Here is a 16,461-nt window from a genome sequence, read left to right on the forward strand (position 1 = left end):
ATTTGCCTTCACTGCTAGAGGATTGAATCCTCCTTGGTTTTCCTCCCCTGAAAAAGGGTCTAGGTGAGACACTCAAGTTCTTGCACACCCCAGTACTTTGCTGCTTACAGTATGTCCATACTGCTATGGTGATCCAAGTCAGGCTTGCAAAGACAAGGAGACGAGTAGAGAGAAAGACTCCCATGGCTGTGGCTTTTCCTCCAGCACTCACTGTGGAGGAACTTGGACAGTAGGAGTGTCCCAAGATGCTTTTGTTTATAGTGAGTTTTGATTTGTCTTATACAATCAAGAATTCTCTCTTGGCACTCTTGTTAGCAGGAGGGAACAGAGCTGCCTATGATAACCCAGAGGAATTTGATTGCCTCTAGCTCTGAAGCAGAGCTGCTTGTAGCCAGAGCTTTTGCACTCTCTTCAGTATCTTCTGGGAGAGGATGGAGGAATCTGCAGCCCTGTGGGCAGTGGTGCTGGTGGTTTCTGGAGACAAACAGCTCTGTTTTCACTGGCTCGGTAGCAAGGAAAGGCCTTAAGGGTTTTAAGGGTCTGCTGCTTATGGGTTTCAGATGAGATCTCAGCCAGACCATGATGGAGATGCTTTCTCACCTGGGCTTATGGGCTCTGCTCCTCAGGTGCTTTTAACCCCCTGCTGACCACAAGAACAAGGCTGCTATTCTGGGTCCCCAATGTTCTTTCAATTTGGGGCAGGATGTAGCATGGGACGAGGTACGGGACAGAGATATTTAATCTCAGGTTGTCAGTACTAAGACACTGAGGTCTTCAGACCAGAATTTTCTGTGTGATTAGCTGGGTTTGCTGCCTGTGGAACCCCCTGGTTATGCAGTGTGGCTAAATGCAGAGCCTGTGGTTGCACACAGTGCACTGTGCTGCACTGGTGACTGAAAAACATGCGTAGGGGTTGGAAGGAATGAAATGGTAAGGAATGGAAGCTTGCTTGTCAATGAGGTTACTTACTCTACAGCTGTGCTCTCTTCCAGGACTATGGGATCCCAAAGCATTTTGGTCTCTTTTATGCTATGGGCATCGCTCTGATGATGGAAGGGGTGCTCAGTGCCTGTTATCATGTCTGCCCTAATTACTCCAATTTCCAGTTTGGTAAGCTGAGTTTCCTTTCTCCTTTTGAGCTGGGGGTAGGGTTTGCAACGCTCTGACTCCTGCTCAGTTGCTGGCATTTCCCATCCCTCTACCTTTGCAAACCTCTCTAGAGTCTGCCTGTTCCAGGACTTAGGAAGCAGTGAGGCTTTGGATGCTGGGGACTCTAATGCATTTCATCCTCCCCTCCAGACCTTGGGACTATAGTAGTGCACTGCTGGCAAGATCTCCCTTTGCTTTTGTAGCTCAGTATTTGAAGATAGTAAGTATACAACCTGAGTGGCAGAATACTCAAGCCTAGGAAGCCTCTGTCTGCCATCGCAGTGGAAACTTTCCTCTGTGGGCTCCTTCACCTTCCTGGGGAAGAGAAGACTCAGGCAGGATCTTCTCTGTGTGCATGAAGGAATGAAGATGAGGGAGCCAGGTTGCTCTTGGTGTGGTGCCCAGTGACAGAACAAGAGGCAATGGCCACAAATTAAAACACAGGAAATGGAGGGAAAATCATCTGAACACAGGAAAACATTTTGGGTGATTTTTTTGATGTTTGGGTTGGTGGTTTTTGTTGTTTTTTATTTTTACTTTGAGGGTGGTCAAAGGCTGAACAGGTTACCCAGGAAGGTTCCGGAGTCTCCTTCTATGGAGATATTCAAAGCCTGACTGGGCATGGTCCTGGGAAACTCTCTCATAGCTGATGCTGCTTGAGCAGGGGTGTTGGACCAGTGTGCAAGGTTTAATCCTTGCCGGGATGAGAGAGCACGTTGCCGTTGCCTCTCCCCCACCCGCGCCGGTCGGGTTGGAAGTTAAACACAGACCCCGGCTAAAATAACAAGAAATTTAATACAACAGAGTGATAGAACAATCTGAACAGCAACAGTATCAATGGTCACAACAATAAACAGCAATAACAGTGAACGAGACAAACAATATACAGAGAAATACTGCTAAATGGTCAAGGAGCAAACCCGCCGCGTGTATGGCAAAAACCAAAACCAGAAGCGAAAGTAAAGAGGCTCCGCCCCTGGACCTGATGTCAGCATGGTATGAATAACCCGGCTGGAGATCCCTTCCCCCTCTCTCTTTGCTGGGGAAAACTTGACTCTATCCTGGCTGAACCAGGACAACCAGGCAATCTCCAGAGGTCCTTTCTAACCTCAACCATTCTGATTCCCTGCCTTTTGATCTGCTGCACTTATTTTCTGAGCCCCTTTGATTTTTGTTGCCCCAGAGTATGGTAGATGTGCTGCAAGATGGCAAAGCACAAAGTGTAAGCACAGCGTCAGGGATCTGTGCCTGCCAGCGTTGGGTTTGGCCCTGCTGCTGCGCTTCTTTACATGTACTCAGAGCATCTTTCTCCGCCTGCTGGCAGTACCTGTTGTCACTGGTTCCGTTGTGCTGCCTCCACAGACACCTCCTTCATGTACATGATCGCAGGGCTGTGCATGCTCAAGCTCTACCAGACCCGCCACCCGGACATCAATGCCAGTGCCTACTCTGCCTATGCCTCGTTTGCTGTGGTGATCTGTCTGGCCGTCCTTGGAGTGGTATGGCTCCCTCTTACCTACCTGCTCCTCTGGGAAGGAGGTGGTGTGGCTGGGAGCATAGCTGAAGTGGGCAAATGATGGGAGAGCAGCGGGGTAGGATAAGAGTGGGTTAAGCAGCTGCAAGTATTTGAATTGCCAGTACTCTTGGGTTTTCCTCCTCCCTTCCCCTAAACTTGCAGGGAGGGGAAGAGCAGAGCAGTTTTTGCTAGGTGGGCTCCTTTTTGGCCTTTTCCCACACACACTTAGGAGAAATTCATGCATCCAGGTGTCCATGACCAAGCATGCAGCTGCTGTCCTGTGGGATGGCCCCTCACCCCAACAAGGCCATTGAATGACCCGAGTGTGTCCAGAGAAGGGCAACGGAGCTGGTGCAGGGTCTGGAGCACAGGTCTGTGAGGAGCAACTGAGGGAACTGGGGGGGTTTAGTCTGGAGAAGAGGAGGCTGAGGGGAGACCTCATGGCCCTCTACAACTGCCTGAAAGGAGGGTGCAGAGAGGAGGGATGAGTCTCTTGAGCCAAGGAACCAGCGCCAGACCAAGAGGGAATGGCCTCAAGCTGCCCAGGGCAGGGTCAGACTGGCTCTTAGGAAGTATTTCTTTGCAGAAGGGGTTGTTGGGCGTTGGAATGGCTGCCCAGGGCAGGGGGGGAGTCCCCATCCCTGGAGGGGTTGAAGAGTCAGGTTGACCCAGCACTGAGGGATCTGGTGGAGTTGGGAATGGTCAGTGTGAGGTTAATGGTTGGACTAGATGGTCTTCAAGGTCTTTTCCAACCGAGATGATTCTGTGATTCTGTAAATTCTTGCTCTGCACTAGGAGCTGGGTCCCAGCAGGCTGTCAGCCCTTTGCTACCTGACATAATGCAGAACAAAAATCGATTCTGCGATGGTCTCTAGGTAGGAGACTGGGATAAGGCATGCAGGAACAGATGGTGAACTTGGGACTTCCCAAGGATCTCCTGATAGCTGTGGTAGATCTACACACCCAGGTTCAAAACACTGGGGTTTTATTATGGGTTGCTGTATTTTTTTTTCTTGGGGGATGATTTGAAACTCTATTCATGCAAAGATGCCTTTTCTGCTTGCTTTTGTTCGTTCCTCCCCCCCCAAACCAGAAATGTTCAGGCATGTGTTGTGCCCCAGGGGAGGGGAGTGTATGGTCACAGCCTGATGGCAGACCAGAGTGTCTGGACTCCTTAATTAATAACTGAAAAAATGAAGTTTTAATACAGCATTATCCTGCCTTTGTAGCTCACTTAAATAAAGTGAAAGTGTAAAACAGGTGCAATTGCCTGCAGAGCAGCTTTGTCCTTTTTGGTGTACTATGATGTACTTAAATTAACAGTTGGTTTCCTGACGGCCTTTGTAAAAATCCAGCTCCTGGCTGGAGAGCTACTGCCCACCTCATCGGGGAGAGCTTGCCTGGCCTGGGAGTCCTTGCATTTCTGCTGCCTGGGCCAGCTGCAGTCCTTCCAAGCTGTCGTCTTTGAAGGTGCATTTAGAAAAAATGGTCTCCTCTCCAGAGGTGCTGAGTTCCTCTTGCTTCTCTGGACTTTGTTTGGATTTCTAGATCTGATTTTGGGGTTGGAAGATTTGTGGGGTTCCCTCCCATGGTCATTGAGGTTGTCTAATGCCCCATGGTGACATAGGGGAGAAATGGATTGACATGCTGGTAAGAGCTCAGTCTTCTGATATTTTTATTTTTTTTTCCAGGTGTTTGGGAAAAACGACATGTGGTTTTGGGTCATTTTCTCAATGATCCATGTTCTGGCCTCACTGGCTCTCAGCACCCAGATCTACTACATGGGCCGCTTCAAGATCGGTGAGTGCTGTTACTGAACCACCTTGCTCCTGGGTGTGCAGGTCCCTCCTGTCCTGTGGCCTGTGCTTGTGGTCTGGGTTATCCTCTCCTCTCACCCATCTGACACTCTTCTTAGCCTCTGAAGTCCTCATGCTGCTGCTTCCCAGACCCACGGGAGGCAGCAGGACCTGTCTGCTCTGTGGTGGCTGAAGAGCTGGGCTCTGAGGGACCCCACCCTGCAGCTGCAGCTCTGTGCTCAGAGCAGTGAGCAATGTAAAACCCTGACATGGGGTGAAGGGGGAGAGGGTCTGTGGGGAACCCGGCTCTTGTGCACTGCTTACAAACATATTTCTCCTTCCTCTTCTGCTCCTGTCTGCCTCAGATGGCCCTGACTCAGGTAACTGTCAGCAGCTCTCTTTTTTTTTTTTTTTTTCCTTTGTTGAACTGATTGAGCAGCGGTGTAGCCACCGAGGATGCATGGATGTGTGTGGGGAGGCAGGCTCACGGGCCACCTGGGCTTGGCTCTTGAGGTAAAGTCATTTTGCCAGCAGCACTGCCAGTCCTATTCCTTGGCAGGATATAGCCCAGGAGAGCTCAGATCTTGGGGCAGGAGCCTTTTCAAGCTCTCCATTTGTGGCTGAATCTTGTGTGTGCATGCGTGTCGGTCCATCCCCACTGCTACCGATGGCTCTCCAGTGAAGCTTCTGCTATGATTTTGGCAGGAGCGTCTTGAGTGTACTCTTCCCCTTCTGTGAACCTCTATGGGCTGTGGGATTTGTTTCTGCTGTTTCCCCACTCTGGCAGCTTGTTCCATGGAAGGTGCTTTCCCCGCTTCGTGCACACACATCTCTCTTCCAGAGATGCAGTTGCCAAGCCAGCCTGTTTACATGTACAAAGAGGGCCTGTTTGACTTCTGGGCAGTGCTGGTGTTGAGCGGATTTTTTAAAAATTTTAAGTATTTCTGTTTGAACCTGTTGTTCCAACCAAGTGCCATTCACACACTGTGGTGGTTGCCCTTCTCAGTACAGTTCCCAAGGGGCAAAAAACGAGTGACACCTTCACCCACCTGCAGGCTGGGTCCTCTGTTGTCAGCTGGTGTGTGTCCACATCTTTCCCCTGTAGGCTTTTTGGAGCTCACTCTGCTGGCTGTTCTGGCTTTTTATCCTCTTCTTTGACAGACTTGGGGATATTTCGACGGGCAGCGATGGTGCTGTATACAGACTGTATCCAGCAGTGCAGTCGACCGATGTACATGGTAGGTCATTTCTCATCTCAGCACCTCTCAGTAATTGCTCACTTTCTAGGCAATGTGCAGTGTGACTATTTGAAAAAGTGATGCCCCCTGCTTCCCTTCTTTGCCCTCCTCCAAAATGTTTGGGGTAAGTGTAGACTTCCACTGGAGTGATTTACTCTCTGCCTTTAGACCTCCCCTGATCTCAGGCTTGATGAATAAAACATCAGAGCAAAGGTGATACAAGCACGATAGGATTTGCCTTTTCTCTTGCTCTCTGGGGGCATCCGTTCATTCAAAGGAATGGGTATGAGGCTTTGTGCAGCGTAACCTCTCTGGGGAAGGCAGCAACTGTTTTGGCTCTGTGGCTTAAGCAACAGCTATTGCTATTTCTACAGCACCTCAGGGCAGACAGCAAAGAAATATGAAAAAGTAGCTCTTACCTTGTGTCCCACTGATTACTTTCTTCTTGGCACAGAGTGCTAATTAGAGCTTGAAGCCAAATGATGTTTTTATCCATGAGCATCCTTTATATTTTTTACTTTTTTTTTTCCTCTCCCATCTCTGAATAAATGTCAGGCTGAGTTTTGCAAGCAAACTCGGTGCACTCAGGCATAAAATAAGCCTGGCCAGCCTGAAACAGCTACATCTGTAAGCATAAATGGACATGCCCCTTCTGCCTGCTGTAGTTACAGTGCTTCCTCAGCTAATGGTGAGACAGGTGGAAAAGGGCTGTGTGAGTATGTGCAGGATGCTATCCAAAGCTGCCCCTGCTGCTCTTTTAAGCACATCCTTGCTCTGTGCCATAATTTCTTTGTAAAATGGTGGGAGGGAAGGAATCTAACTATAAAAGCAGTGGTAATCATCAAAGGATTTGCAGAACCTTCTGAGGCTGATCCTTAAGTGTTGGGCTTATCCTTTTTTCGATGTTTTGCCTCCTCCTTGCAATGTTTTCCTCAGTTTGTGAGGGCCAGAGCAGTTTCCATCTGTCAGAAGCTCCCCCCAGAGCAAACTTCAGAGCATGTGTGTTTTCAGGAACCAGACTCCAAATCTTCACCTAGTGGTATCCTGAATTTGAGGCAGAGGCCTCTTCTTGCATTTTCTTCTGCTTTCATATGACCATTGGTGTCTCTTCCTCAGGACAGGATGGTGCTGCTCATTGTTGGAAACCTGGTCAACTGGTCCTTGTAAGTAGTGGGGTGTTGGCATCTTGTGTACTTGCACATGTGGGCAGTGAGTACTGACACACAAGTGGCCAGAAATGGTGGGGAAATGCAGCAGCCTCTGCAATAATCCTGTGCTGGAGCCTTTCTGATGCATTTTGGTGAGGACCTGGATCAGCTGGGCGCTGATGGTAGATCCCTAGGATGCCGTGCAGCACTACAGAACTATGTGAGGCACCCTGAAGCCTTTCAGCTGGTGCAGTCTCATGGCTCATGCCTGGGTGAGCTTACATAGGGCTGGCCTGGTGCTGCAGTGCTGCATTGTGCTGTACATGTGTTTCTCATGTAGCTGGGAGCTGTCTGGCACGGCCAAGGTGCAGGAGACTTGGTAGATGCTCATTAGTCACAGTCATGGAGCCTGTCTCAGCAGTAGCTGTGTGAATGGAGAGAATCTGCTCTTGGATGAGACCTCAGGTCATTGCCCTAAGCTCTTGCTTTTCACTAAAGCTGTTTCTTGGGGACATACCTTCTGCTGAACATACAGATATGCTGCTGGCTCCTCTTGAGTGAGATTCATTTGGCTGTGGGTCGGAAGCAACCCAGGGCCCCTGCCTGTCCTCTACGGTCTCTGGTTGCTCTCAGCAGCTGACCGTGGCTGAGTTTGCTCTGTTTTGCTTCTCAGCAGGGAGCAGAGGCAAACCGTACATTTCCTCCAGGGAACTGGAAGGCTGTGGCAGTGCTGCTGGGTCCTGTGGTCTGGGGGGAGCAGCGGATGGCAGTCAATTTGGGGATGTACCCTGTCCCCAGTGAAAGGGGATGTCTAATGTCCCTTCTTCCCCCTCCTTCAGTGCTATCTTTGGACTGCTGTATCGGCCCAGAGACTTCGCATCCTACATACTGGGAATCTTTATCTGTAACCTGTTGCTGTACCTGGCTTTCTACATCATCATGAAGGTAAAGAAGGCAACTGTAGCTGTCCCTGTGGTGTGTGTCTCCAAATGGGACAGGATGGGCCTCTCTTTTGGCTGCTGACAGATGTAGAGGGGCCTTTGTGGGGGTCAGGGTGGGACAAGGTGTTGGTGTTGGGGAGGGATGCTGCATAGCCATCTCAGGGGTGGCTGCGCTGTGTCTCCCTAGGGCAGGCAGCCCTTTGCTGATGCAGATGGTCCAGGCTAGTGTGTCAGCCCTATACACTCGGGGCACGTTGTGAAACTATTTCCCTGTCTACAGCTCCGCAGCTCTGAGAAGCTCCTGCCCATCCCTCTGTTCTGCATCGTGGCCACGGCAGTGGTGTGGGCAGCTGCCCTCTACTTCTTCTTCCAGACCCTCAGCAGCTGGGAGGTAAAGTTCCTCTTTCACTGTGTTTCTGTCCATCTCCCTCTCTAGTCATCTTCCCTTCCTGTTGTTCATTTTACACAAAAAACACTCCTGGGAAGAGTCTTGGGCTGCTCATGGAGAACTGAAAGACTTTAACTCCTTCAGCAGACTGGGAAGGGAGCCTGGGAAGCTGTGCTGAGCCAAAAATGACTGTATGCATGTATCTGTGGAGAGACTATTTATCATCCAGGTCATCCAGAGGTGGCTGATTCTCACCAGGAGACAGAGGAGGAGCTGGAGATCTGAAAGCAAAACTGGGGAAAATCCTGACCAGTGCTGGATGGAAGGCTTCTCCCTCAAGCAGATGGCCAATGGGAAATAACCTGCCTGGGGTTGTGGGGGGGCTCTCCATGGCCTTGGGAGGCTCTTAAATCCTGACTGGATGCCTTCTGACAAGATACTGTGTTTGTCTCCATGGGAGTGAGGGGCTGGTGGCAGGGTGGTCTGGTGGAGGCTGTGCAGCTTGTGCTATGCTGTGGAGACCAGGAGGTTCCCTCCCTCCAGCTGCAGGTTGTGGCCCCAGATCCATCCCTAGGCTTAAGTATGACACTGCTTTCCTGCCCTACTCTCTCACCGCAAGGCTGGCCGGCACAGTGCCTTTTACTGGCTCCTGTGTGGAGGGTTAAGAGAGGGCAATCTCCAGAGGGTCTAACAAGGCCAGCAAGGGCCCTGTGTGAGTGGATACTGGGTCCTGACCCCCTGCCCGCTCCCATAGGAGACTCCAGCAGAGTCCCGGGAGAAGAACAGGCCATGCATCCTGCTGGGCTTCTTCGATGACCATGATGTCTGGCACTTCCTCTCTGCAGCTGCCTTGTTCTTCTCCTTTCTGGTGAGTGAGTCTTGCCGAGTCTCCCACTCTGCTATGTGGCCTTGCCCTCTCCTATTCCTCCCTGTCCCTCTTTATCTGCATGGAGCTGTGGCTGCCCCAGGACCCCACAGAAGTGCCCCAGCTCCTCTGCTTGGGTCTATCTCCAGCCATCCTTCACAGTGGGATGCTCCTTGTCAGTGGGATCAGGCTTTTTTCCTTTGTCTTGTTGCTCCCTGCACCATCGGGAGCTGGTAGTTCTCCCTAGCTGTGGGCTGGCCAGTGAGACCTGAAGCTGCCTCGTGCTTTTCTCCTCAGGTCCTGCTGACCCTGGATGATGACCTGGACACGGTGCGCAGGGACAAGATCCCAGTGTTCTGAGTCCCCAGGGGATGGGGGCGCAGGGACGTCCCAAACTGCTCAGCCAAAGACACTGGGTCACCGGCATCTGTGGGGAATGAGTCTGCTTCTGTGGCTGACAACCCCGTGGGAGCAGGGGTCCCACAGCAAGCACGAAGCAGTGCTGTGGTAACTGAGGGTGGGACCGGGAGGGAAGATGACATTTGGTCCTTTCCCACTGCATCCTCTGGGGGCAGATATGACCCAGCGCTGAGGCCGGCGCACAGCCCTCTGGCTTGTAGGTGCAGCGGGTGCTGGAGCCAGTGAAGAGGGAGAAAACGTAAGGGGTGTTTGGGACCTTTTCTTCCCTTCCTCTCTGCTGATGTGCTCCATTTCCTCTCCGGTGAGTGGGCTTGACATGTACAATGCAGCTTCTCCTGCATTAGCAGCCAATGTCTGTATCCTGGGGGCTGCTGCCCTCGGAGAGTCCCTTCGGCAGCACGGGGAGAGTGTTGGGTTCCTGTCCTGCAGTCACCAAGGGAGCAAAGGACTCCAAGCTGAGGTGGTATTGGAGGACTGTTTTCTTTGGGTTTTTTTGTTGTTGTTGGAGAGGCTCCTCCTACAGCTGGTGAGGAGCCACAGTAACAAGAGACTGCAGCATTGGAGGGAGATGGTGGAGCAGAGCTGCCAGAGCGCTCTGCCAGAGACAGAACTTCCCGCCTTGCTCTTGCAGCCTCTCCCACTCACATTGAACAGCCTCACTTCTCTCTGGCAGCCCCTACGCAGGCACTTGTCAGTGTGATGGTCTCCTTCACAGCACCACGAGTACTGTCCTCAAGCCACCCTAAGAGAGATGGTGTGGTGAAGCTGCAGATTTACACGCTGGGCAGCTCCTTGGCTCCTGCAGCGTGGCCTTGCCGAGGGGCAAGGTGGAACAGAGAGGCTGTTTGGTGGCCTCAGACTTTTCTCCTCCCACAAGCTTGACTTGGGCAGACTTGTCAAAGCACAGGTTCCCTTACAGGCTGGGAGTGTGGAGGAGATTTTGGGGCAGCTGGGGTCGAGCTCTCTAGCTAAAGATCTGGACCAAACTTCTTTCCTCTCCAACTTCTCTGCGTCTGAAATAAGTTTGTTTGTTTTTTTTTTTTTTAAATGGCTTCTGCATTCTTCCTGAATTCTTAGTAATTTAAAAACAAGAATAAGGTGTGAATTAATTCAGGCCTTGCATCTAAAATGTGACCTGTTTTGCTAATTCTGAATTAAAAAGTATTCTTTGAGGCCTGCTGTCCTTATTCTTGCCATTGTCTGAGCATTTTTCCTTTGGTGTATGTGCATGCATGCAGTGATGCAAAGGCTCCATTCCCCTTGTGCTTACCAAAGCAGAAGACTATGGTAGTTTTCCACACGGAGAAGTCTGTATCTCCCAGACAGGTTTTGCACTAGTTGATTTTTTTTTTTTTTTTTTTTCCTAAGTTGGAGTTTGTTGAGACAGTCAATAAAATGAATGTTTTTGGTTCCCTGCTCTGCAGGTTGATCTGAATTCCTTCTGCTTCAGTTCTCAGGAGCAGCAAAGAGAACACTTGGGTCAGAGGGGTGCCCAGTGGTGTCACACAGCTGCTGTCATCCTTAGGACCCTTGAAAAGTTTCCTTAAGCATAGGTGCAGATGACCTGCTTGTTTTCTTAATCAAATTGCCTTTGTGAGGCTAAATAAAGAACAGACGCTCTTGCTTGTCCCTGTAGCCCCTTCAGCAGAGTGAGGAGAGGGCCAGAGGAGGAATGACATGAGGCTGCTGGCTGTTAATCTTCCTGATCAAAGCTGCCCAGCTTCAGTGATGTAGCTGCATTTCAGCTGCCAGAACATGCAGAAGGTAGTGGTGGTCCCTGTGTGCTGTGTTGTATTACAGTGCTTTGGGCTTGACTTGCAGGTTTATCACGCAAATGGAGGTGTGAATGTTTCATGTTTGAAATAGGGGTTGGTTTCTCAGGCTTGTGGCAAAGCACGAGCTTCTCTTAATAGTGACAGCACAGGCGGCAGGGAAGGAGATGACACTTGCTTTTTTCTGAGACGCACCAGCAGAGGGGTATCAAGCTGAGGATAGTCCATGTTTTCCATTCAGCCACGCTGCAGTCTTGCCATATGTTCTTGGTGTGTCTAAAATGGCAGAATCCAATATTAGCTACATAGGCTTGCCCGTAGCTTCCTTTTTCTTCCCGTAAGAAAAGACTGCCAGGAAGTCTGGGGCACAAAAGAAACCCCAAATCCTTATTGCTGAGTGCAGCAAGGCTGAGCCACCCCACATTAGGGACTCCTGGTGAGGCTGTGGCACTCTGTCTTGCCCAGCATGGTTATGAGTGTGCTGTGCAGACAGAGCCATCTGGGTTTCTCTATTCGGAGGTGTACAGATGTTTGACCTGGCAGCTTTTTTGCAACATGCGCTCTGTGCTGTCCTGTTCCCCTCCCTGCAAATGGAAGGGCTGCTGTAGGAGCCTGAGCGCTGCACTTCCAGTTCTCTGATTAGTGAAACCAAAATTTGTTGTGATAATATCTGAGGTGCTTTTCGGAGCCCTACTTGGAGGGAAGGCGGTAATACGCAGTGATAGCCCTGCTGCCAGCACCATCCATTCCCTCCCTTCTCTCTGCCTCTCTGGTCCCAGCCCAGCAGCAGGAGCAGAGGTCTGAGGCCTGGTTGTGTGGTGCCACCTGGAAGCTGCATGAAGAGCTGCAGCGGTAGATCTGTTGGAACATGAGGTGCTTGTGTGACAGTTACATCATTTGCTGCTGTGGTGAGCTGGGGAGCAAGTGAGGTGATTTGCGGCCAGGACCAGGGGCAGTAGCAGTGGAAGAAGGTGAGAAAATTTTCTCATGGAGTCCTCACCACAGGCCTTGCAGGAACAGTTTCTTGCTCTAACAAACGCCTGGAAAAGTTCAGGTCGAGCCCTGTGTGTGCAGGGTGGGTTACAAGGCTTTATGTGGGGAGGGGCCTGCCAGACAGCAGTGCTGTGGTGGGCAGGATAAATCCCTGGGTGCTGGGGCCATGTGGGGGTTTGAGGGAAAGGCTGTGGATGTTGTCTGCCTTGACTTTAGTAAGGCCTTTGACACCGTTTCCCACAGCATTCTCCTGGCAAAACTGGCTGATTGTGGCTTGGATGGGCACACGCTTTGCTGGGTAAAAACTGTCTGGATGGCCGGGCCCAGAGAGTTGTGGTGAACAGAGTTAAATCCAGCTGGCGGCCGGTCACGAGTGGTGTCCCCCAGGGCTGGGTGTTGGGGCCACTCCTGTTTAACGTCTTTATTGATGATCTAGACAAGGGGATTGAGTGCACCCTCAGTCAGTTTGCAGATGACACCCAGTTGGGTGGGAGTGTTGATCTGCTGGAGGGTAGGGAGGCTCTGCAGAGAGACCTGGGCAGGCTGGAGCCATGGGCTGAGCCCAACTGGAGGAGTTTCTATAAGGGCAAATGCCGGGGGCTGCTCTTGGGTGACAACAACCCCCAGCAGTGCTACAGGCTTGGGGAGGAGTGGCTGGAGAGCTGCCAGTCAGAGAGGGACCTGGGGGGGGGGTTGATTGACAGCCGGCTGAACAGGAGCCAGCAGTGTGCCCAGGTGGCCAAGAAGGCCAATGGCATCCTGGCTTGTGTCAGCAATAGCGTGGCCAGCAGGGACAGGGAAGGGATCTGACCCCTGTACTCGGCACTGCTGAGGTCACACCTCGATTCCTGGGTTCAGTTTTGGGCCCCTCACCCCAAAAAGGCCATTGAATGACTCGAGCGTGTCCAGAGAAGGGCAACGGAGCTGGTGCAGGGTCTGGAGCACAGGTCTGATGGGGAGCGGCTGAGGGAACTGGGGGGGTTTAGTCTGGAGAAGAGGAGGCTGAGGGGAGACCTCATGGCCCTCTACAGCTCCCTGAAAGGAGGGTGCAGAGAGGGGGGATGAGTCTCTTGAACCAAGGAACAAGCACCAGGACAAGAGGGAATGGCCTTAAGCTGTGCCAGGGCAGGGTCAGACTGGCTCTGAGGAAGTATTTCTTTGCAGAAGGGGTTGTTGGGCGTTGGAATGGGCTGCCCAGGGCAGGGGGTGAGTCCCCATCCCTGGAGGGGTTGAAGAGTTGGATTGACCCAGCGCTGAGGGATCTGGTGGAACTGGGAACGGTCAGGGTGAGGTTCATGGTTGGACTGGAGGATCTTCAAGGTCTTTTCCAACCAAGGTGATTCTGTGATTCTGTAACACAGCCTGCCAGCACCAGCAGGTTGAACACTGACTCCCATGGAAAGCTTAAACCAAAAGAAGAGGCTACTTGAGGCAAAGCTTGCCTTGCTGCTCTGAGACCTGCAGGAAGATGTGGAGATCTTGTCTGAGGTGGGAGGCTATCCTGGAGTGGTTAAATGTGCTTGAACTGGAGACCCTGCCCTGCTGATGCCTCCTGTAGGAACTTAGCCTTTAATCTTTTCTCTAGAGTCCTTTCTGCCATCACACCTTACAGCTGCAGTTGTACCATGTAAAGCACTCCAGAGCCCACTGAATATTTTGATATGATGTGAGTGAGTCTGGTCAGAGATTCCAGTGCAAATGCTGCCTCACTCAGTCCCTTTGAGCCAAAGAGATAGGGAGAAGAGGGACACTAGTTCAAAAACCTGTTGATTTTGGCAGATCACCAGAACTGGTGTACAAGCAGGTATCTGCAAGGGGTGAGACTTAGAGGATCTGGTGTTGGATCCTGCTGCTTGCAAGTGTAACCTGAAGTCCTCTTTGCACACTCTGCAGCCTTTAAGGCCCTGCGTAGTCATGTGCAGGATGGGCTCTTGCCTTGCAGGTCTGCTTGTACCCTGTGTTTACGAGTGGAGAAAAATGAACAGCTTTTTCTCTTGAACAGGTATGTTCTGCTCTTGGTGTATTTTGTAGTGCACGGAAGTCAAGAACACAGGACAAGTTGTTGGAGTAGTAGGGATATTGCTTCATTGCCAGACTGAAGAAGGGCTTTTGTACCCCAAATTGTCCAGTTTTGGACACACATTTTTATAAAAGATACTCCTTCTGCCTGTGTCTTCCATAGTCTGTAGTCTCAGACCTTGTACCAAGCTTGTATTTGTTTCGAGCCAGGAAGATGGTTATCTTCTCTAAATAGGAATGGGAGAGAAAAACTAATGTTGAACAGCAGTTGGAAGTCTAGATGTAGGAGGTAGAAGAGCAACATATGGGCTTGCTGAGTTAAGCAGAGATGAGCACAGTATGCAAATGGCAAGGTGGTAGCAGTGAGGGAGAGAGGTTGGAGAAGAGCGGAGAACAGTGCAGAACAAGCAAAAAAAAAAAAAAAAAAAAAAATTTCAATTAAATCCAAGGCACCTCAAGCCTAAGAGATGGGAGGAAGCGTTGGAATCACCTCCCTGCTGCTTCTGTGCCTCTAGCTTGATGTATCAGTTTTTTAAAATATCCTCCTGCCTGCTGGCTTCTCTTTGTACTTCAGTTCTCCCAGCTGGTGGCTGCCTTGGTGGCTCTGGCTGGTGGAGGTGTCTGGCTGGGCACCCCAGCTCTGTCTCCCAGCTGTCCTGGTCAAGCTCGGCTGTGCAGCACTCCACCCAAAATGCAGCCTGTGACTTTAGTCCCGCTGCCCTTTCTCCAGGTGACTGCCCTTGGGGAAGGAAGAACAGCTCCCTGGGGTAAACCTCTGTTCCCCAACTTGCAGGTGTCACTTGATTGTTTTACCTTCCTCTGAAACAGCATTAGTCGGAGGTATGTAGGGAGAAGAGCAGAGCTGGTGTGAGTTGTGTTAGGAGGTGGGGGCCTTTCTGCTGTCCATGGGCCAGTAGCAGGGACCCCGCTTCCCCCATCATGTGCTCATCCCTCCTATGCTCAGCACAAAGTGCTGTAACAACACTTGAAAGGGAAGCGAACAGTTCAGTTTTCTGGAGAATTCCCTTCTCAGTGAGTTTAAGCAGCTCGCTGTGGGGGCTGAGCAGCTTGGAGGAAGCAGGAGCTGGCCTGGCTGGAAATGGCAACTGCGAGTATCTCTCCATATGCTGTGGAAGCTGTACCTGCCCAGGAACGCCTGCCCTAAGCTGTCTGCAGTTGGCCATTAAATACTCAGGCTTAATTGCCAAGTCATGAGATATGTTTGCTGCTTTTATAAGCAAAAGAGCTACTAACACTCAGCTTTGTGTACTTTTTGTGTTACACCTCCTGCAGTGTCTTCCTCAGGCCTCTAACACTTTCCCGAGTAAAAGCCAGTGCAGTGCTGTGGTGGGGTCAGGTGTGTTTGTGTGGTGCGTGGCCAGAAAGCTGCTGCCAAGAGGGCTCTGCTCTACCTCCCCTGTAGCAATGTGACCTGTCTCCTGCCTCTGTTCTGCTCTTCACACAGCTCCCGAGCACCTCGGGCTGTCTCCCCTCTTCTACAGCTGTGGTGACCTAAGCCACAGAGGTGGACACAATCATATACTTGTTGGTAAAGTGCTGTTCTGCCTGCAACAACTCAAGCTTTTCTATAATAATAAACAACCCCCCCTTCAGAGTTTAGGGAAACTATTAGGATCATGCGACCTGACAGTGTTACAACTACCAGCAAAACCTCTGGTAGCAGCCCAGACAGGGGGAGTATGCTGCATTCTGAAAACAGTAAGAAAAATGTTAACTTCTCCGCAGCTAAATGGAGATTTTCTGCCTATTTAAACAGCCACATCTACACTGAGCAAAAGGGTCTTTGAGAAGGGGGGAGAATTGGCAATGACAGAAACGGGGAGATAGTCAGTTTATCCATGCCATGAACAGGGTGTATTTGAGACAGAGGTGTGCTGCCCCTGGCTATGCACCACCTCTAGCTTAAGGTGGGGGAAGAAACGCTTTAAGACAGTTTCACTTGTGCTTTTGTGGGGGGATTCCCTCGTGCTTAGGTGCATGGGGCTGCATGAGCCACCTTGTATGAGCGCAGCCAGCTGAGGGCCTTGTGGCAGATGAACCTGCCTAATGAAAACAGGGCTTCTTGGCTGCTAAAGTGTAGCTGCTACGGATTGCCTTTGCTCTCAGGGCTTCACGGTAGTTGGGCCTTTGGCCAATGGGAGCTGCTATACACTACAGATCAGATTTGGCCCATGAATAGATGGAGTTCCCTGGGG

At 51.0% G+C, this 16,461-nt stretch overlaps 1 protein-coding gene across 2 annotated transcripts in view; it reads left to right on the plus strand.

Moving 5' to 3' along the window:
* The window catches only part of SIDT1 (SID1 transmembrane family member 1), a 54,578-nt gene extending 42,155 nt beyond the window's left edge, over positions 1 to 12,423 (plus strand). The window contains exons 17-26 of one of the 2 annotated variants that reach the window (XM_026849327.1): positions 993 to 1,110; positions 2,512 to 2,648; positions 4,357 to 4,465; positions 4,827 to 4,841; positions 5,623 to 5,699; positions 6,816 to 6,862; positions 7,687 to 7,792; positions 8,069 to 8,179; positions 8,931 to 9,044; positions 9,339 to 12,423. In XM_026849327.1, the coding sequence (XP_026705128.1) occupies positions 993 to 1,110; positions 2,512 to 2,648; positions 4,357 to 4,465; positions 4,827 to 4,841; positions 5,623 to 5,699; positions 6,816 to 6,862; positions 7,687 to 7,792; positions 8,069 to 8,179; positions 8,931 to 9,044; positions 9,339 to 9,401 (897 nt within the window). In that variant the 3' untranslated portion in view covers positions 9,402 to 12,423. The remainder of the gene's footprint in view (positions 1 to 992; positions 1,111 to 2,511; positions 2,649 to 4,356; positions 4,466 to 4,826; positions 4,842 to 5,622; positions 5,700 to 6,815; positions 6,863 to 7,686; positions 7,793 to 8,068; positions 8,180 to 8,930; positions 9,045 to 9,338) is intronic. The other variant, XM_026849335.1, reaches the window with a different exon arrangement.
* Positions 12,424 to 16,461: the final 4,038 nt, after the last annotated feature.

Source organism: Athene cunicularia, assembly GCF_003259725.1.
Source record: "Athene cunicularia isolate RWA chromosome 1 unlocalized genomic scaffold, athCun1 chr1_part1, whole genome shotgun sequence".
NCBI classification, from domain to species: Eukaryota; Metazoa; Chordata; class Aves; order Strigiformes; family Strigidae; genus Athene; species Athene cunicularia.